Source organism: Sinohyriopsis cumingii, chromosome 8 (assembly GCF_028554795.1).
Source record: "Sinohyriopsis cumingii isolate HCF-2022 chromosome 8, ASM2855479v2, whole genome shotgun sequence".
Classification (NCBI taxonomy): domain Eukaryota; kingdom Metazoa; phylum Mollusca; class Bivalvia; order Unionida; family Unionidae; genus Sinohyriopsis; species Sinohyriopsis cumingii.
Window position 1 is genome coordinate 122,785,203 of NC_142968.1, and position 23,844 is coordinate 122,809,046.

Consider the following 23,844-nt stretch of genomic DNA (forward strand, 5'->3'; position numbering starts at 1 on the left):
ATGTTAGCTATTTCTGTTGCTGGCATATTTAAAGGAGAGATGTTTTCTGTTCACACCACCAGAAGACTTTCCACTTCCCCTCACAGACTTTCAGAGAGGTGGGACTTCTTGTCCAAGGAGTTAAGGCTTGCTTGATATTAGTCATGCATGCAGGTTCAGCATTTCTGGATTTTTTGTTTTTAGGCTAGCAACCAGGATTAGTCTGCATCTGGATTTCATCACCTTCTGAATAATCCTGAGATTCTGATGGTCTGGGGAAAGGACAAACAATAAGAATGTTCAAGATCAGTAAAAGGACATCAGTTGCTCAGAATTTCAGGTCTGAGAGTAAAGCTATGAAGTTTGGGAGCTTGGCTTTCAAATTTGGTCAGAGAAAGTTCCATTATCTGTCAATCTTGACTGATGAGAATCAACTAAACACGGGTGTAAATGGAGGTGAACAGGCCTTCTTGTCTGAAACACTTGATTCCATCAGAATTGTGAGTCCAAAGGAATGCAAAGCCTAAATGAGGTGTTGGGTGACGTTAATGTGGATCAGTTGACAAAGACAACACTGAGAAGGCAAAGATCTGAGGACTTGCCTTCGAAAGGTAACAGACAACAGAAGATGTGTCTCAAGGAGCCAGAATGCATTTTCCAGATCACACTGCCTTAAAAGATCTATCTATGGTTTTATATCCTGGAGTTGGTGTGCATGACCACTCCTGAAGGCTCTAAACCTCACTCACCAAGGAGGATAAGAGATCGGCATGCTTGAAAGTCATACTGGTGTCTGTGAATCAAGATTTCAAGTGACTGATGCCAAACCTGAATGCCTGCTGTAAGCTACGAAAGGTCCTACCAGTTACTGTGACAGAGCATATGTAGTCCAAAGCTTTGATCATTTGGTCTAGTTGGCAAACGTTTTCTCCATAAGAAAAAAATTATCAACAAAGTTCCAAATGCAGGCAGTCCAAGGCAGGAAGATCCATGGCTGCATGTTGAGTTTCCTGGGATGATATCCAACTCTCCAAGCAAACAGAAGACACCTCATTAGTGACTGACAAAGCACAATCTTGTGGAGGTGAACCCAACTCAGAAAGCTTTTAAACCACAAGTCCAGATGAATGCAAAGCTGGGACATTATACAATAGGATTTGTTCTTGTTGAAAATGAATCTGATGCAAAACAAAAAAGGAAAGAGGAATTGCATGTGCTTGAACCAAAAAACACCAATTATCTGGAGGTTTAAGAGGACACTGTCCTGGCAGTATAATGTCAGGGACATGGACATGAATGTATTGCTAGAGGTGATAACCCTGACAGCAAGCCTCAGTTATTATCTGTGAAGACTTGCAAATGGGAATATGAAGGAATGCATTGTGGAGGTCTACACTGGCTATTGAGTTTCCCCTCAGATATATGGGTCAACCTCATGGTCTTTTTTCCAAGTTTTCCTCCCACTAGGATGTTAGACAAGGGTGGGACTAATATACTGCATTTTCGGCTGGAAGAAGGATGGCAGAAAGAGATACCGGGATGAAATCAGTGTTCATATTGTCTTGCTTTGAGAAACTATGCCATTAATGAAGATAAAGGTTTGTAGGTGGATTTCCCCATCTGGAGTGTCTTAGTGGGGTTTGTCCATCCAATTTATCTGGTCATTACAGGAAAATGAAGGCAGGGTTCTTAGCTGACGGGCCTTTAATAGGTTGCCTCATTGGTGACCTGTTTCCTGAACTCACTGATGTGACCGTGGAATAGGATACTGGAAGACAATGAGCAGATCAGAGGGTTGCCTTGTTATGGTTTTTGATCACTTTGGACGTGGATCAGAATGCATCATCTCCCATCACCAGGTTGCCAGAATTGGAGACTGAGTCTATAGCTGTTCCAATTAGTACACAACTCATGCATGAAAGTGAACCCTAGGTGTGTCTGTTAGCGGGGCTCAACAGCTGCTTCAAAGTCATGCTCGGCTTGGTGAAAGACAGCAATGAGACCCGATCAAGAATCAGTTGTTGGATGTTGAAGAAAGGTTTCTGGGCATGGGTACAGAGAATCGCTTATAGTTTCCCAGGCCTACAATATCTCTCTTCATGCCTGGGACTTAGGTGTGTGAAACAAAAACTAATGTTCAATGTGAGATTTCTGCAAGAAGAAAGGCCTACTGTCACTTTGGTTTTTAAGTTGCCTTATATATATGCCACTGTAAGTTTTTAAAATTCCAATTGTCTAATCTGACTTTCAATACTGATGCTCTCTACCCCAACCCCATTCTCCAGTCTTATACATTCTTCTTGAAGATCTGGCCTCACTCAGCATAATAAAAGTTCCAAGTTTCTATGTCTCATTATTGGACTACTCTCAGAAAAATACCTGGCAATCATTATGCAGAATCTGTTATATAATCATGTGTTCCTGCCAGGACTGCATATACAAAGTTTGCTTAAAAACAAAATAAAACATTACTTCATAAACATGTGGTGAGTTTATTCATAATCAAACTCATCCAACATCTTGATAAGACCATTTAACAACTTTGACCAAAATGTTATCATCAATAGAATGTTCAGATAATCCAAAGCAAGACTGCCTCATTAGTATGAATGAATCTTGTTTATTATCAAAATCATCTGAGATCTTGATGATACAAGCCCATTTATTATCAAAATCATCTGAGATCTTAATAATACAAGCTCATTTATTAGCTGAATCATCTGAGATCTTAAAACCACAAGCCCATTTATTATCAAAATCATCTGAGATCTTAATAATACAAGCTCATTTATTATCAAAATCATCTGAGATCTTAATAATACAAGCCATTTATTATCAAAATCATCTGAGATCTTAATACAAGCCCATTCATTAGCAAAATCATCTGAGATCTTAATAACACAAGCCCATTTATTATCAAAATCGTCTGAGATCTTGATGATACAAGCCCATTTTCCATGACTGACCAACTCAGGTCAGCTATGTTGTCTCCTGTGTGGTAACAAACTTAGCCAATCAGATTCAATCTCAACTCCTTAATATGGATGGATCTAACTCATTACTGATCTCATCCAAATTCTTGATGATACAAGTCACTATTCAAAGATACATCAGAAATATGGTCTCCCTGGCCAATCAGATGTAAGATCATCTCATTAATATGTATAATTCTTGCTCATTACTGAACTTGTATGACATCCTAATGATAAAAGGCAATCCTCTAGGTTTGATATAAAAAAAGGTCTGAGCAAAATATGGCCTCTGATTGGAAACAAGCTCAACCAATCCAATGGAAAATTACCTCATTAATATGCATAGTCACAATGATTATCAAATTTATCTGAGATTGGGACAAGCCCATTATTCAAGTGTGATAAAACTCAAACAAAAATGGATCTCCAGAGTGGTAAGATGCAACAACTAACAGTTGTATGATGAACAATGCATAGCTCACAACAGATGCTGGGCCACACCTTAAGCACACTTTGCTTTGTGGCCAAGTGAGTTTTTAACAAACAAAGGAAAACATTACTGTAATTTAAATTACTCTCTCAAGCACCATCTGGAAATCTCAGAATTTATATCTCCACTGCACATGATTATCAAATGGGCAACAAATGTACTGTATTAGGTTTGATTAATTTCAACCCTGCAGTTTAAAAGGGGGTTGAGTTATGTACTAATGTACTGTATTAGGTTTGATTAATTTCAACCCTGCGGTTTAAAAGGGGGTTGAGTTATGTACTAATGTACTGTATTAGGTTTGATTAATTTCTACCCTGCGGTTTAAAAGGGGGTTGAGTTATGTACTAATGTACTGTATTAGGTTTGATTAATTTCAACCCTGCAGTCTAAAAGGGGATTGAGTTATGTACTAATGTACTGTATTAGGTTTGATTAATTTCTACCCTGCTGTTTAAAAGGGGGTTGAGTTATTTACTAATGTACTGTATTAGGTTTGATTAATTTCTACCCTGCGGTTTAAAAGGGGGTTGAGTTATGTACTAATGTACTGTATTAGGTTTGAATAATTTATACCCTGCTGTTTAAAAGGGGGTTGAGTTATGTACTAATGTACTGTATTAGGTTTGATTAATTTCTACTCTGCTGTTTAAAAGGGGGTTGAGTTATGTACTGATGTACTGTATTAGGTTTGAATAATTTATACCCTGCTGTTTAAAAGGGGGTTGAGTTATATACTAATGTACTGTATTAGGTTTGAATAATTTATACCCTGCTGTTTAAAAGGGGGTTGAGTTATGTACTAATGTACTGTATTAGGTTTGAATAATTTATACCCTGCTGTTTAAAAGGGGGTTGAGTTATGTACTAATGTACTGTTACAATATTAGGTTTGATTAATTTCTACTCTGCTGTTTAAAAGGGGGTTGAGTTATGTACTGATGTACTGTATTAGGTTTGACTAATTTCTACCCTGCTGTTTAAAAGGGGGTTATGTACTAATGTACTGTATTATGTTTGATTAATTTCTACTCTGCTGTTTAAAAGGGGGTTGAGTTATGTACTGATGTACTGTATTAGGTTTGACTAATTTCTACCCTGCTGTTTAAAAGGGGGTTATGTACTAATGTACTGTATTATGTTTGATTAATTTCTACCCTGCTGTTTAAAAGGGGGGTTGAGTTATTTACTAATGTACTGTATTAGGTTTGACTAATTTCTACCCTGTTGTTTAAAAGGGGGCTCGAGTTATGTAGGAATGGGTGGAAGAACACACAGACCAAAAAGACTGATAGCATCTCAATACTGTAGTATCACTGATATTTAATGGCAGTTGATAATTAACCTTTATGAAAAGCTGTCACAGTGGTTTTTGAAGTTAAATTAATACCATTAAACAAAACTACACAACTGATAAATGCTTTTGTAAAACAATATGAAAACCATATTGACAAAACACAGATATTAATTATTTCTTAAAATCCCACATGAGTTTACCATTTAGATCATTCTGTTAATTAGATTTCTTCACCCCAAATTTAATAACATAATTATGTTTTGTTCTTTGCAAAAAGACTTACTCTAGTTTTCTTCGTAGATCAGTAAAAGTAGGCCTTTTCTCTATCTCCCATTGCCAGCATGCCTTCAGGATATCATTGTAGACATTTTGGGGACACATTTGTGGCCTGGTAAGTCTGTATTCTTTCCCGAGACATCTGTGCAATAATTCCATTTCAGACAAACTTTTATACTGTTGTTCCATTTCTGGGAGTTTGGGCTCTTCTGCATCAGTATACACTTCCCATGCTGTGACACCAAAACTCCATACATCAGAGGAAATGCTGTAAGACTTTTCCTTGAGCACCTCTGGGGAACACCTGAAATAATATAATACTCATGTTTATCCATGTTTAACATGCACCCAACTGCCCAAAACCCTGACCCAGATGACCATCATGTCCAAAAATACCAGGGTCCATCCTGTTTAATCTACCTATAACTTTATGCAAATAGCATAGACCCTGATCGGCTGTATATTACAAGATGGCATATTTCAATTTAGCCAAGTTGCATATCTGGTGCATCAGATGTGGGTAACTGAGATAAATTGTGACATGAATCAGCAAATAATATGCCCTGAGATCCACAGCCACAATGGTCACGCACAATAGCAAGCATGTTTGTTTCTAGTTTAAACCAAAACATAACAGATCCACTTTTATTCAGCCTGCCTTTTATTCAGCTAAGTAACAAGCAATGTGATCAATTTTGTGGGTGGACATATGCACAGATAACACAGAGGTTAATCTAGGCTGTGAATGCATGCACATATTACACCAAGTTATCTAGGATGTGGACAGATGTACAGATAACACTGAGTTATCTAGGATGTGGACAGATGCACAGATAACACAGAGATCAATCTAGGCTGTAAATGCATGCATGTATTACACTAAGTTATCTAGGATGTGGACAGTTGCACAGATAACACTGAGGTTAATCTAGGGCAGACATAGGCAACCTTCTAGAACTGTTATGCCAGGATGGTTCAATTGTTGAGTGCTGTATACCAGGTCATATTTGTCCCTTTAATTTTTCACTCTTAGTACACACAATACAAAACTACAACTTGTACTGCATGCCTTTCCAAGGAGTCAGGCGTGCCACTATTGGCACTCATGCCACAGATTGCCAACACCTGATCAAATGTGTAGACAGCTGCACAGACATCACTGAGGTTAATCTAGAGTATGGACAGATACAATGATAGCATTGAGGTAAATCTTGGGTGTCAACAGAGGCACAGATAATATGCATACAGATTTAGACACTGTGGTTAATCACCCAAGATTTAAACATTGTGGTTAATCTTGGGTGAGGACCGAGGCAAAGATAACATACCCATGAGACTTTAAAACTGAGGTAATTCCAGGGTGAGGGTAGAGGAACAGATTACATGCACACAAACTTTAACATTGTTGTTAATCTAGGGTGAAGACAGAGGCAGAGATAGCATGTACACATAAACATGGTTAATCTAGGGTAAGGACAGAGGCATAGATAACATATATACATACTTTAACACTGAGGTAAATCTAGGGTGTGGACAGAGGCACAGATAACATGCACAAATACTTTAGCATTGAGATAAATCAAGGAGCTGACAGTAGCACAGATAACATACAGAGACTTTATCATTCAGATCAAGGTAGGGTGTGAAGAGAGGCAGAGATCACATGCAAAGAGACTTAAACACTGAAGTAAATCTAGGGTGTGAACAAAAGCACAGATAACATGCACAGAGACTTAAAAATTGAGGTAAATCTAGGGTGTGGACTTAGGTACAGATAACATGGACACATACTTTGACACTGAGGTAAATCCAGGGTGTAGAAAGAAGCACGGAAAACATGCACAGAGGCCTTAACAAAGACATATTAGTAATTAGAAATTTGTAGGGCACTTATAATGTACACTATGTACTAGAACTATTAGATTTTTTAGGAAGTAGGAACATTTTTAAGACTCATTTGATTTGATCTAACTGCACATGTGGCTATAAGTTATTGGCATTTTTTATTGTCCATTAAAATAACTGGACTAAATTTGATTAAGTACAGACTGGTGTTTCAGGGCTCTGTGCATTTGCACCTGCTGCAAGGTACCTTTCCTCCCTTGCCTCTCCCATACCTCCAGTAGCATGACAGAGATGTGGAACCATTTCCACCCATCAAATCCAGGTGTCCCAATGTGACATCATAGTGGCAACCAATCGCAACTGGCATCACATACTGCTTTGGTAGACACATGGACTAGTTGATAGCAGACTGAAAGTCCAGTCATAAGGGACTCATTATCTCATGACCTGAGGCTAAAATTAACAGTGCTCTGTGAGCACATAAATGCCTGGGGGATGTGGCTCTAATTCCTTCCCCCAGGAACAATTATTATCCTGTCATGCAGGAATAAACAATAGGCACATGCACAATTGTGTGAAGGCCTCTCTAATCCAAATAATCAATCAATCAACTATTCATTCCATCTTCTTGATTGTTCTGTTAAGAAAAGCAAAGCTGAATGACCCTGTACACCCTCAGATGTTACCTGAGATGTACCCTCAGCTGTTACCTGAGATATACAGACAATATGCACATCGACTATTATAGATATTTCCTACCACTCAAGGCAAGACAAAGCCCCACAAGTGCAGGCTGCTTGGCTAAGGGGAGTTATTAAATCAATCTACTCTGCACTCTCACAGGATCAGATACAAAGTGAAGATTTCAGCTCATGTAATACGAGCAGTTTCTATAAGTCTGGCCTTGAATGTAGAGTCTCAATTTGAGACTTAGCCATGTCAACTAGCTGGCACACCCAGACTGCCTTATCAAGTTCCATGTGCATAGCATGATCTTGTTAAGGAGGAACTGAATCTTGTTGGCTTGGTGCAGGCTGCACAGATAGTGACCACTCCCTATTCATGCACAACCTTTGACTGGGACATGTTTATGCCATATTTACAGGATTTGCCTGGAAAATGTTTTGCAGTGAAACAATAATCAAGTGTGGAATACCACAAGGATGTCCTGCTCGTGTCTATAAATAAATGTTCTCCTTGCAATAAACTAACATTAGAAGTTCTTCATTTTAGTACAGCAATCAATCTCCTACTGGGTGACACAGATAAGGGAAGGATGCTCATTATTTTCTCCTCCTCTTAACTATTCTCTTAATGTAATGTGATCAGTAATGTATTTGAAAGAGAAAGCAAAGTTTCTAGTAAATTATGTTTCTGCGATAACTAATACTTACTTAATGATATTACAAATAACCAACAAACCCAGAAAAAAATAACGGGTTTAAACCATTGTAGCCACCAAGCAGGTAACAAGGGGAGTTGACATGTAAGAGTTGCTTCTCTTTGTCTACATTTATAACAATGCCATTCCTGTGAATCGCCGCTGCAAGATCTCTAGCAACAATCATATTTTCTCTTGTATGTTCCCTAACAGGGTCATGCGACTGAAATGTATAATAATGGTTAACACTTATGCATTTTGCTTTCTCGACTACTAAATTTGATGTCGTAACAAAAGTGGAAAACTGAAAAGGAAGGAGAGTAGAGCAAAACAGCAATGACTATTAGTGGCTCTTTTCTTTGCTAGATGACAAAAATTGTCAGATATGTAAAGTCAAGTAAGGAGGAAGTTACTCTGGTGCTGTTTCTGCATCTGCATGAGGGATGGAGAGGGCATCTCAACGTCTCCCATGTGCCAAGTCAATGATTCTGATGTGAAGTGTCTATTACAATGTACTGGAGCATGTTCATTTTCGCAGTCCTGGAACTACTTTTTCAAAATGTTGGACCAAGTATTTTCGTACCAAGGGCCAAGTACCACAAATTTTATGTGTGTGCCAATGAATAATTGTATGTGTAGATGCGTCTCATATCTATGGCTCTGCAACCTTTGATCTCTTACACTAATGAGTGTGTGTGTGTGATTTGGATTATTAACGTAGCTTTAACAATTTTTCAGTCATATCGCTACGATGTCTGCAGTGTGACAGTTTATAGTGATGTCTAGCACTGGGGCATCATGCCGCAGACATGTGGCATGATGTCCCACCCAGTCACATTATCCTGACACCAGACCACCCAGTCCTAACACTAACCTCTTAATGCTGAGTGCCAAGCGAGGCAGCTGTTAGTACATTTTTTGTAAGTCTTTGGTATGACTCGGCTGGGGACCGAACCCATAACCTCCACCATCCAAGGAGGACGCACTAACCACTAGACCACCAGAGTGGTCCACTACTGAGTTGTCATCTCTGTAAAGATGTGGAGAAAAAAAAAAGTCCATGCTACAAATATATAGATATATATAAAAACTTAAATAGAGTAAACCACATTACTGAAATGACTCAGAGGTACAACAGTTAATCAGTGCCTGAAACTTTATCTGGTGAAATTAAATGGTACTGATTGAAATAAAAGGTCTGATAATTTCAAAAATATCAATAAATTCACTGGATTTCACAAGAAAGTTGCACCATATCAAATATTATGATTTATTGTACCAATTAAAAAGAAATGTGGATCAATAAATTTAACTTCTAGAAGTTATATCATTTAAATGGATTGTCTGGAGGACATCTTAGCACATGGTAGTGAAAGTAAAAACTGGATTAAACTGGACATGATGGTATCCACTTAGATGGTAGAAGGGAAGTTAACCTGTAAGAGTTGCTTCCCATTGTCTATATAATAATATATGGACAGATAGTCATTTTCCATCATTCCGGGAGGGCTGTAAAGTAAGTTATCCTAATATAATGTGATGAGGAAAAAGCACTTGATGGAGAATACAAAGTCCTCTCTTAATGCAGTAAAAAAAAATCCACAAACGAGAGCTTTCAAGATATTCGACACAACCAAGCACTGAAATTTCAACTTTTATGGTCAGGGTCTATAAATCTAATAAGAATGCATTCTTGGTCATAACTTCTAAATCAGTTCTCAGCATCTGAAAGGATTGATCTATATTTAGCCCTTGATGTTTCATCCCTAACATTTTTCAGTAGGATGTCCTATATATTGCTGATGAAAACTATGCATGCAGTTCTGTTGACGTGATGAATTTTTTTATTTGTACTCAGAAATTCATAGTCTGAAAAAGATTTTCTCTGCTGTCGCATATGCTGTATTTTAACAGTTTCTTGTAGTGCTAAGTTTGGCTCACACTGTACTTATTGATCACTCTGTCTAAATCACTCTCAACTTTTTTCCCCTCAGATTTGGCCTTTTCATTATCAAATTTGAACTGACATGTACTGTGCTTTGAACTGACATGTACTGTGCTTTGAACGGACATGTACTGTGCTTTGAACTTTTTTGATGTGTTAACAGTGTCTTTCCTTGTAATAATCTGTCCTTCAAATAATTCACTTAAGTTGTCTGAAATTGAGGGGTATTTCTTACATATATTATAAGATTTAAACATTGTCTGATCTTCGCTTGCCTGAAGCCAAATAAACTCCTGGAATCACTGAACTCCCATTATTTTTTCTTTATTCTATTACCTGTCATAGTCATTTTTAATTTTAGCCAATCATTACTACAATGGTTAACATATGAAGGAACTTTCTGTTAGGGCAAATGTGACTTCTATATCAAACTTGTTCAAGGAAGTTAAAATTTATAAAAATATTTAACTGGTGTGCAATCCTATTTATTTTGAGTATTTTTAATGAACATTTATACTGTTAATCACTCTTCTATATTTTTTATTACCTTTTTACAATCTGCAAAGAACATTTATATCCTGTGTTAATCAGGAACCCTCATGTATTTCTACCATATGCTCATGTTTTTTTAACTTTCATTGCTCGCTTTTAATAAACCTGTTTGACTATTCTTTTTTCTCATATACCTTCTTCTGTGGCACTAAATAGGCTTATAATGCTGGTGTGCAGTAAAATTCACAATCAATCATTCAATCAATCAATCAATCATCCTTTCACCAACTGGTCCTAGTTTTATAAGAAAACTATTCATCTACATACACTGGCTCATAGCTGTTTCAAAGAGTCCAGTGACTGATTCAAAACGATGGATTATTAAGGGAAGCCGATTCTCCTGCAAATAAAATTCTTTGTGATGTAACCATCAAATGATACCGCCTAAACCAGTACTGTCTGCTTCCACGTTGTATCCACACAAGCTGTGATTAGTTTCAGTCCTAATCAATAAATTTAAATGTAAATGCCCATGTATGGTATTAAGTGGTAAATATGAATGTTGATTGTGTAAACAATGCACACAGGAAATGTCATTTCAAGTTAAAGCCACAATTTACTTGCCCACAGAAAACAATGCAAAAGTTGCTCATCTTTAAGAAACAATTTCCTACCTGGACAATACAGAAAAATGGATTTCTGCACCACTGATGACTGATTACATTATATTTACTAAAACTCCCCAAAATATTTTAATTATCAAATATTTTAATTATCTATTAAATATCAGTGGATTAATTTATTTGGTGCATGAAATATGTGTTAAGCTAATTACATGGTAGTTTAACTATGATGGAGTCTGATAGGGACACATTTGTTTTCCAAATACATGTCTCATACATATTTCATGTAATCATTCTATTTATGCCATAAAGTATAATTTGTTTTCCTTCTGCTCATGCCGCTTATATATTTTGTGAAATGTTAGCTAATATAAAAGATTTAAAAAAACATTTTGGAATGACCCTTTTTAAATATACAACATTTTCCAGAATTTTGCATAAAAAAAGTTCCAGCATTGATTTTCAATTTTAATACTATACATCATTCCTCTGACTTTATATTTTCTGAACCAATAACAATAGAAAGCAAGATAAGAAAGGGGAATTAACTTTCATAAGTATTAGTTTTGGCAACTTAAATCTACGATAAAAACAATGCCATCTTGGTATTTCAGATACCAATCTCCTTACCAGAGATAGTGAAACTGGGCTTTGGTAGAATTCCGGATGTATGGAGACTGATCCTGGTCCTGTTCTTTTCCCCATCCAAAGTCACACACCTTTGCCACCAGGATCTTACTCAGTAAAACATTGGATGCAGTGAGATCACCATGTACAATCTTCTTACTGGTCAGATGCTCCATACCCTGCACATGAAAAGATTTTTTTATCTCCATTGTCAACTGTAAATCTACAACAATCTAGCTAACTTTAACAAGGATTACTCTAACATGAAGACATTTCAAACATGCTAACTGTAACAAAAAATATGTGGTAGATCTGAATGACTCGATTATTTATCAGTTTTGACCAGGCTGATGCTGTGAAACCTATCGTGGGAGACCAGTTTTTACATGGGTAGTCTTTCAAATGGGGTACTTGCAGTACAGTACTTTGATATTATTGATTGGGGCCATACAAAAGGACAGCCTTATACATGAGGTCACCTTATGCAGAGGTATCAGAAACATTAAGATTATATGAAATGGAATCCATGACAATATATACCTTATCGTATGAGTTCATAATGAAATGGAATCCATGACCACATCTGCTTTATCCTATCATTACATAATGAAATGGGATCCATGGCCACATCTGTTTTATCCTATCATTACATAATGAAATGGGATCCATGGCCACATCTGCTTTATCCTATCATTACATAATGAAATGGGATCCATGGCCACATCTGCTTTATTGCATCATTACATTATGAAATGGAATCCAAGACATCTGCCTATTTGCATCATTACATTATGAAATGGAATCCAAGACATCTGCCTATTTGCATCATTACATTATGAAATGGAATCCAAGACATCTGCCTATTTGCATCATTACATAATGAAACAGGATCCATAACCACATCTGCCTTATTGCGTCATTACATAATGAAATGGAATCCATGACCACATCTGCCTATTTGCATCATTACATAATGAAACAGGATCCATAACCACATCTGCCTTATTGCATCATTACAACATGAAATGGGATTCATAACCACATCTGCCTTATTGCATCATTACATTATGAAATGGAATCCAAGACATCTGCCTATTTGCATCATTACATAATGAAACAGGATCCATAACCACATCTGCCTTATTGCGTCATTACAAAATGAAATGGAATCCATGACCACATCTGCCTATTTGCATCATTACATAATGAAACAGGATCCATAACCACATCTGCCTTATTACATCATTACATTATGAAATGGAATCCAAGACATCTGCCTATTTGCATCATTACATAATGAAACAGGATCCATAACCACATCTGCCTTATTGCATCATTACAAAATGAAATGGAATCCATGACCACATCTGCCTTATTGCATCATTACAAAATGAAATGGGACTCATGACCATACCTGCCTTATTGCATCATTACATAATGAAATGGGATTCATAACCACATCTGCCTTATTGCATCATTACATTATGAAATGGAATCCAAGACATCTGCCTATTTGCATCATTACATAATGAAACAGGATCCATAACCACATCTGCCTTATTGCGTCATTACAAAATGAAATGGAATCCATGACCACATCTGCCTATTTGCATCATTACATAATGAAACAGGATCCATAACCACATCTGCCTTATTGCATCATTACAAAATGAAATGGGATTCATAACCACATCTGCCTTATTGCATCATTACAAAATGAAATGGAATCCATGACCACATCTGCCTTATTGCATCATTACAAAATGAAATGGGACTCATGACCATACCTGCCTTATTGCATCATTACATAATGAAATGGGATTCATAACCACATCTGCCTTATTGCATCATTACAAAATGAAATGGGACTCATGACCATACCTGCCTTATTGCATCATTACAAAATGAAATGGGATTCATAACCACATCTGCCTTATTGCATCATTACAAAATGAAATGGGACTCATGACCATACCTGCCTTATTGCATCATTACAAAATGAAATGGAATCCATGACCACATCTGCCTATTTGCATCATTACATAATGAAATGGGACTCATGACCATACCTGCCTTATTGCATCATTACATAATGAAACAGGATCCATGACAACATCTGCCTTATTGCATCATTACAGAATGGAATGGAATCCATGACAACATCAGCCTTAGCCTGTAATTACATAATGAAATGGGATCCATGACAACATATGCCTAATAAAATGGAATACTATGCTGCAGCGAGTGACTGCAATATTTAACAAAATTGACCTGTGCATGAAAAATTAGGTCCCTGATGACAAGTGGTCTTCCAACACAGTTGTCTTTACAGTTGTATTGTATCAACACAGAACATCCAAGTATTTAGCACCAAGATATGAACTCCTGATCTGACTGCTTGGTATTTGATTAATGTTCATGACATTACAAAACCATACAGGATTTTCCAATCAAATATCATTAGGAAATAAACTGTTATTCATTGAATACAGCCCTGCTGGAAAGATATCAAAATCATACAGGATTTCCCAATCACATATCATTAGGAAATAAACTGTTATTCATTGAATATAGCCCTGCTGGAAAGACATCAAAACTGTTATTAACTGAATACAGCCCTGCTGGAAAGACATCAAACTGTTATTCACTGAATACAGCTCTGCTGGAAAGACATCAAAACCATACAGGATTTCCCAATCACATATCATTAGGAGATAAACTGTTATTCATTGAATACAGCCCTGCTGGAAAGACATCAAAAACCATATAGGATTTCCCAATCACATATCAATAGGAAATAAACTGTTATTAATTGAATATGCTGGAAAGGCATCAAAACTTATTCATCGAATACAGCCCTGTTGGAAATACATCAAAACTTTGCCTTCTATCTATCTATTGTACAGATGATGCAAATAGAATCTATGGGAAACAAATGCTTCCAGACAAAATTGTAATGACCTCCCCTTGCCACCATAAGTTGGCCACCATAATGTTACACAGTATAGGCTTGATGGAAACATCAAAAAGGATGCATACATTTGCAGGCAAATGTGAGAAGGTTCCATATTAATGTGAGAGAAACATCAAGATGGTTGCATACGTTTGCAGGCAGATGTGGTTAGGCTCTCTAATGTGATGGAAACATCAAGAAGGATGCATGTATTACAGGTAGTCATGTGATCTGGCTTGGAAAGATATAATTTGCTCCAAAATCCCTTTTCTTCATTGAATATATTGTATCAATGATGAATTCTTCTTTCAAAATTGTAAAGTGCTATTGATTTGTCTTTTTCCAGATGCAACATGTTTTTAACAAAATCCCTCTCCTGTTACATTTTTCAGCCATATAACTTCCACGAGTCCAATCAATATGAATCCTGTTTCTCTTAATATCTGTTGCCATTTTTTAAATTTAGACTGGTCTGCTACATATGTATCAAACAGAATGAATCTGTGACACATGGTTTCACATTAAAGAAACCTGTCTGTTTTCTTGAAACTAATTCATGTAAAATAAGGAAATCAGAAGGAAGCCTAATGTTGAATAAATGCACAACAGCCAAGAGTCCCATGATATGAGGCTCAAACTGTAATCATTATTCTTTGCCTTGCTTGCTCCTGATGTCTTTGAGCTGAACTTGGAAATATGTTGGGCTTTTTAAAATTTATAACTGGTACCTGGATTGTCCATTTTATTACATGGGTTATTATCAATGGGCAGGTACCCATTGAGATCTTTACTACTACAGTCATACCTGTTCATCTTGAAATGTTCTGGACCAAGGTAATATTGTCAACATAAGTGGATGCTGAGATAAATGCTGGGGGGAGTGTGCTGAATAAATGTGCATACAATTGAAATTTTTAAGAGGTGGCCTCTTGTTAGTGAGTAGGATTTACACTGGGAGAAAATAAACAATGGGAATTGTGATTAAATGAAAACAAAACTAGTATGAAATACTGTTTGAATTGACAACTTAAATTTGTGTAGTACAATCCATATTACGTAAAGTACAGTGCATGTATCTGAAAATTCTATGAATTCCAGCAAAGGTCACATGTTAGAAAATTCATGCTACAATCACATCCAGTGAGAAAACACATAAGATATATATATAAAAAATGGTAGTCCTCATTTGATATATTTCACTGGCAACAAACACATCACTAAATATTCCTTATCACCAGAAGCATATAGATGTATAGCGGTTGTTTACATGCTACATGTACATGTAGTTAAATTAGCCTAGATTTTGGTCTGCCTGAGACAACTATTGTCAAGCTAACAAGGGGATAATGCTACTCATAGGAAAATGAAGAAATGTGAACAAAATAAAAAATTTCAGAAACATCTTTGTAAAATGTCCCACCTTTGATTAAACTGACAGCCAGATACTTAGTTTCAAAAGATTATTAATTTAATTTGCATTTTATGCTGCCAATGGCAGCCATTGTAAGCATAAAATTACTTTTTTTCTGCATCAAGGAAACATTCATGACATATGTTCCAATCACTTTGGAAAACCAAAGATGCATTGTTTTTAAGATTGTAGCTGGCTTGCTTCGATGAAGGATGCATGTGTTATTAACATTGCCAAGAAAACCATCTTTGAAGGACCAAGCAAATGCCATTTTCTTATTGTGGCAGCAACATCAAATAATTGTTGAACAAAGAATGGGTTGGAACTGGCAGCTTGTCAACATAAACAATTGAAAAACAAAGGATTTGTTCAAATGGGACTGAGAGCTTCTGTTGACATATACAGTTATTTTTTTTATCTCAACAATGATGTGCATGACAAATTTGGTAGTAACAACAGACCATGGGCCGAGGACTTTGCATTTTTATCAACACAGGTGGCTTGTCAACATAAGCAATGTCGAAATAAGTGGTTGGACTGTATATTCAGGAAAAGTTATTGGTGATAGTAATGAGGAGGAACCGTGCAGACTGTGATCTTCTTCATGAACCTACATTTGAAGAAGTTATACAAAGTATATTTAGACTCAATCTGGAAAAGCTTGTGGACCAGATGGGATAGGAATTAACTTTTCTGAAGTGTACTACACAGCTTATCACACCAATGTTAGTAGCACTTTCTTTAAAATAGTTTTTAGCACTGGTATTTGTCCTGGCTCAAGGGGAGAAGGCCATTACATAAACAACAGCAATCTTACTAATTTTTACTAATTAATGATTTGATTAATGCTATGTCTAAGATATTTACAAATCGACTGAAAGTAATTAAATTAATATGAAGCACAAACTGGGTTTTGGCAGGGATATTCCACTAATGATTACATATAAACTGTACAATCTGTCATACAGAAATATCCTTTAAAATATAATATTAGAGTTCTGAAATTTGGGGACATACATATTCAGAATGTATTGAAAGTTTTCTAAGACATTTCTTTAAACAATACGTACTGCACATAATGTAAACAATAATGTTACTCTTGGAGAATGTGGCACACCACCATTGTGTGTTACATATCACTCTTGGTGTGTTAATGCTGCAAAATGATTAATTCATTAGATGATAACAGATGTGTTACATGGGCATCTCATATGAGACAGTTATTATTTATCTATCATTTTGGTTTTGTACTGATATCACAAGAGTATTGGAATTGTTAGTGTAGAGTTCAAATGGGAATATGAGAAACAGGTATAGGGCCAATTTGGAATGGAAAACAAAGAAACCTGCAAGAAGCTCGATAGAGTGGCATTCTCAACTGTACATTCTGGTATCTGCCCATAGAATACTGCAAAGATACTGGATGGTAGACTGAACTGGTAATGTACAGCTGACATGGTCTGTTTTCCTGGAAATGCCAGCTGGGTAGGTAGATGGACATGCAGTTGATTGATGGTATGAAAAACTGCACATGATGGACTTGTCATAGTTTCTTCTAATATATAATGTGGCCAGACTTATTGTAACTGACTACCTCTGGCCACAAGCACCGATGGATGGCCAGTCAGTCATCTCAATAATCTGGTCACAAGCCAGAGTGGCAACAAGGTCAGGACCAAATCCCTATCATGTAGAATTACAGGCACTCATGCCTTGATCCAGCATGTGCTGCCAAAAGGAAGGAGCAATATCTCCTTTGATCAGAAGTGTCATTGGACAACTGGTAGACTAGCATGATTGTCTGGTTGGGAGCTAAGATGATGGCAGACAGCATACACAGCTTGTATGACATGCAGAAAATTCAGGTTAGATCAGTGGAGAAAACCACATATGCCAGAACTTACAGACACTCAGGCCTTGCCCGTAATGTGGGAGACAAATACCCAAAGGAGGGAGCAAAACTTCTGACATGTCCACATCAAAAGATGACAAATTTTTCTCTACCAACTAGTGCTTGCAAAACACAGTGGGACAAAATCACTTCTGACTAACTTGGGTAGGCTTTGCAATATTTTCATGAGGTACTTTTATTATGTTTGGTGTGTTGGTGTGTCCCTCTAAGACTTTTTACATATGGTACATCTAGACACAACTGTCTACATGAAATTACACAAAAAGGTTGTGTAACAAACCAGAAAGGGTGTAAACTACACCAATTAACACAACAAAGTTAGGAAAGAAGAAGAATAATTGTGCCTGGGTGTATAGCAGTATCTGCCCATAGGATACACCATCGACATCAAATCTACCAACAAAACTGATTGATGGAAAAATGAAATGATTTGTATCACCAAGACAGGCAGCTGGACAGCCAGCTGGGCGGCAATGCAGATGGAGCAGCTGTATGCGACCATGCTGTATGCAACAGGACAATTACTAGGTTTGCGGCATGATTCATCAAAAGACTTAAATTCAGCTCTGAATTGTCCACTTAAACATGATGTTTCCAAGTACATGTTACACACATGTAATGTTAGTGACCACAATGGTTTGAATCGATGACCATCAAGGTATCAAGAAACCTGTGCATGTGCTCTCATGTAGGAATACAGGAACTGTTTCAAAGAATCTTTAAAATGTGTTCTTTTTACTGATTCATAAGTGCAATAATGTAATGAAGGTATCAGTTTAAATTAATTACAATGCAGAGTTTCTACTGTGTTCATTTGAAGTGATATATCTCAGATTCATAGTGAAATGACCCCAAAAGTAGGTGCAAAAAAATAGGAAAACTACAGCTACTGGAAAGGCTGGCAAGGGTATTTGATTCTGTCTCCTTGTGCCTCATACATGGTTAGAATACACAGCTACAGAGTTTCTTAGTTAAATCTTGGAGTCCAAAAGATATAAATTACATGGTCCAAAATACTAATGCTAAACATCCAAAATTCAAATGTAAAAACACTAAGGTGTCCTTAACACTGTCTTTTGACTAGAGGAAGTCCAATGTAAAAACACTAAGGTGTTCTTGAAACTTTAATTTTGACTAGAGGAAGTCCAATGTAAAGTCCAATGTAAAAACACTAAGTTGTCCTTAACACTGTCCTTTTGACCAGATGAAGGCCAATGTAAAGTCGGTCTTACTTTATAGTAGAAAATGTGTATGACTGATGAAGAATCTAGCTACCTATCAGCTATCTGAGCCAAACTTATTACATCATAAAGACTATGCGATATAAACAACCACGTTATGGACAAAATATCTAAATGGCTCAAAATCAATTATTAGGAATGATAGAAGCAGACGAGACAAACTGTCAATGCAGTTATGCATAAATTAACACTAACTGCCATATTCCTATTCCTACACAGTCATTAAAAGCAAACCATGATATCCTTGACTCAACAGTAACAACAAATTCTGAATACATGTCAGCAAAATGTTTATCTTTTCCCAAACATTGTCAGAACATGTTCTTCCCTGCATTAAAGATGATCAAAAATATCTTTTACTTTTAACTTTGTTGCTATAAAACGCAACTGAAATTTTTTTCAATTTATTTTTGTTTTTATATTACTTTAAAAACAGCAAACTTAATCAAATTCGAGGTAACAATAACAAGTACTTCCTCTTGATGATTTATTATATTAACAAAGAATGTGAGTTCTTAGTTAACTCACTAGGACTGAAAGCTTTCTGTCATTTTTGCCTGAAATAGGAGTAGAAAATGTATTTTGGGGGTTACTTCTGAATACATCCCCAAAAATCTGCTTCCAAGAGATTTTTGTTTAGCCAGATGCCTAGTTGTGTTAGAAATGTTTTTTTTAATGGCTATTTTGCTCGTGCATGAGAGTAACAGTTGGAGTTCTTTTTTTTTGCTTATTGGATCCATCATTTTCGTGTCCTGGCCACTTTTTATACCAAATCTCAAACTTGTCTTTTTGCAAAGGTCCACCTGTCTGTGTGCAGTCCAGACAGGTCTGCCTTAGATATCGGGCCAAAAAGTCTAAAATCCAGACACAAAATTTGGTTCTGACAACTGGATAATTTTGGTAGAATAAAAATTGGGTCTCAAAATTTAAATTTTTCCTTCTCTCTGTTTTGTAATGTGAGTAGAAAGTCTTGATTATTTGGTATCATTATAGAGCTATATCTGCCTACTTTTATGTAATACCATGCATCTTAATGACATTGATGCTACAGAGCTTGTAAAGTACAAACTCATGATGCATAAATGTGTCACTCAGGCATAATGAGTTAATGTTCAAAACAGATATATTTGTAATGGGAAAAGGCAATATCAATTCTGCTAACTCTGTATAAATGAATTTGAGTCACATCACTGTATACCTTAACAATGTCCAGCAAAATGGAAAGTCTAGTTTGTAGGCTGGGAGATGTCTCTTTTCCTCTGTGTGTTCTAAGGTATGATGACAATGCTCCATTCTCCATATACTCCATGACAAACCTTGTAGCCACTGGAAAAGAGAAAAGCTGGGAGTATTGCTGTAACATGAACATGAAGGCAATTACATGTATGTCAAATATTACGCCTACAAATGCCTACACCAATATTATGCCTACAAATGTCTACATTAATATACCTACAAACACCTATGCCAATATTATGCCTACATACACCTACACCAATATTATGCCTACAAATGCCTACACCAATATTATGCCTACAAATGCCTACACCAATATTATGCCTACATTAATATTATTCCTACAAAAACCTATGCCAATATTATGCCTACAAACACCTACACCAATATTATGCCTACAAATGCCAACACCAATATTATGCCAACAAATGTCTACATTAATATTATGCCTACAAACACCTATGCCAATATTATGCCTACAAACACCTACACCAATATTATGCCTACAAATGCCTACACCAATATTATGCCTACAAATGCCTACACCAATATTATGCCTACAAACACATATGCCAATATTATGCCTCCAAACACCTACACCAATATTATGCCTACAAATGCCTACACCAATATTATGCCTACAAATGCCTACATTAATATTATTCCTACAGAAACCTATGCCAATATTATGCCTACAAACACCTACCCCAATATTATGCCTACAAATGCCTACACCAATATTATGCCTACAAAAGCCTACCCCAATATTATGCCTATAAACACCTATGCCAATATTATGCCTACAAATGCCTATGCCAATATTATGCCTACAAATGTCTACACCAATATTATGCCTACAAACACCTATGCCAATATTATGCCTCAAATACCTACCCCAATATTATGCCTACAAATGCCTACCCCAATATTATGCCTCAAATACCTACCTCAATATTATGTCTACAAATGCCTACCCCAATATTATGTGTACAAATGCCTATGCCAATATTATGCCTACAAATGCCTATGCCAATATTATGCCTACAAATGCCTACCCCAATATTATGCCTACAAACCTAGTTTTGATGTAAAACTTTAACTTCCAATCTTTAATTTCTGTATCTGTGACCTTGACCCAAGGTCAAAAGGATGAAGGAACAGAATAAATTATTATTGCTTCATTTAAGGCAATGAATAAAATCCATACAGAAATGATACAAATTTCAGCACATAAACACATTCTAACAAAACTGTTGATGAAGATGCCATTACCACTAGCATGTAGGCGACTAATATGTCATGCTTTTCTGCTAGTGTGGGATCAAAAAAATTCCATAAATATTACATATTCTTCCTACTAATTATATACATCAACATTTATATCATGAACGATAAATGCTACTATCATAACAACTTGAAGATATTGCAATTAAAATGTTAAATAAGAACTGCTTTGTTCTGAATTATAACCTATCATACAATTAAGATAATTTCACAAAATGTTCCATAACTTTTTCATGCCTGGTTTCTTTTCTTTGACAGTTATTTTATTTCTAAATTTATCTGTATGAAAATTTACCTCTCATTTTAAGAATATAATCTAGAGGTTGTAACATTATGAAGATGTTACCCTATGTGTGTTACACTACAATACCTTGATTTCATAAATAACATTATAACACTGATGTAATATTTTAAAAATGCTGTGAATTTTTGTCCACTGTCTATAAAAACTATACAATTATGAACTCTGAAATTTATGTCTTAGAACATGGGCATAATATTGTAAAAATTACATAATCTCAAGTTGCATATCTAATATACAGTTTACACTATCATCAGTAAATGTAGTACTCTGCCTGTATGTTCACTCTCCACTTACACTGATTCTCCTCTCCAGTCATGACTCCAAGAAAATCAATGATGTTGGGGTGCTGCATCTTAGCAAGTATTTCTATCTCACGTCTGAAGCGGGGGCCATACCCATCATCGTGGTTACGACACTTAACAGCCACAATGAGCCCATTATATTCAGCTTTATATACATCACTGAAGCTGCCCTGTAATAACGGGATAACAATTATTTTCACACATCTAACACTGCCCTGTAATAATGGGATAACAATTATTTTCACACATCTAACACTGCCCTGTAATAATGGGATAACAATTATTTTCACACACCTAACACTGCCCTGTAATAATGGGATAACAATTATTTTCAAACACCTAACACTCCCCTGTAATAATGGGATAACAATTATTTTCACACACCTAACACTGTCCTGTAATAATGGGATAACAATTATTTTCACACACCTAACACTGCCCTGTTCTATCTGAGTCTGTAGCACATCTATAAATGCAACATACTGAGTATGTAATATTTAAAAAAATCTTTGAATGCACTGTCCTGTTTTAGTCTGTAATGTTGTAATACATTTATGAATACACTATTCTCAGTCTGTAACACATCTATGAATGCACTATACTCAGTCTGTAACACATCTATGAATGCACTATACTCAGTCTGTAACACATCTATAAATGCACTATACTCAGTCTGTAACACATCTATGAATGCACTATACTCAGTCTGTAACACATCCCTGAATACATTGTAATGTCTTGGTCTGTAACACATCTATAAATACATTGTATTGTACTTTCTCAGTCTGTAACATATCTATGAATGCACTATACTCACATCTATGAATACATTGTAATGTCTTGGTCTGTAACACCACTATGAATACATTTTACTGTCTCAGTCTGTAACATATCTATGAATACACTACTGTACTGTCTCTGTAACACATCTATAAATACACTGTAATGTACTGTCTCAGTCTGTAACACACGTCTATGAATGCAATGTACTGTCTCAGTCTGTAACACATATATGAATACACTGTACTCAGTTTGTAACACATCCATGAATTCACTGTAACGTCTCAGTCTGTAAAACATCTATGAATATACTGTACTATCTAAGTCTGTAACACATCTACTATGAATGCAATGTATTGTCTCAGTCTGTAATCCATTGGTGCATGCAATGTACTGTCTGTAACACACATCTATGAATGCAATGTACTGTCTCAGTCTGTAACACATCTACTATGAATGCAATGTATTGTATCAGTCTGTAACACATTTACTAT

The 23,844-nt window shown here is 36.1% G+C and overlaps 1 protein-coding gene across 1 annotated transcript in view; it reads right to left on the minus strand.

Moving 5' to 3' along the window:
- LOC149794553 (tyrosine-protein kinase JAK2-like) overlaps positions 1 to 23,844 on the minus strand; it is an 87,701-nt gene that overhangs the window by 7,886 nt on the left and 55,971 nt on the right. The window contains exons 10-13 of the mRNA XM_089969129.1: positions 22,563 to 22,740; positions 20,643 to 20,770; positions 11,931 to 12,106; positions 5,022 to 5,318 (exon numbers count right to left, since the gene is read on the minus strand). Of these exons, the coding sequence (XP_089825255.1) occupies positions 5,022 to 5,318; positions 11,931 to 12,106; positions 20,643 to 20,770; positions 22,563 to 22,740 (779 nt within the window). The remainder of the gene's footprint in view (positions 1 to 5,021; positions 5,319 to 11,930; positions 12,107 to 20,642; positions 20,771 to 22,562; positions 22,741 to 23,844) is intronic.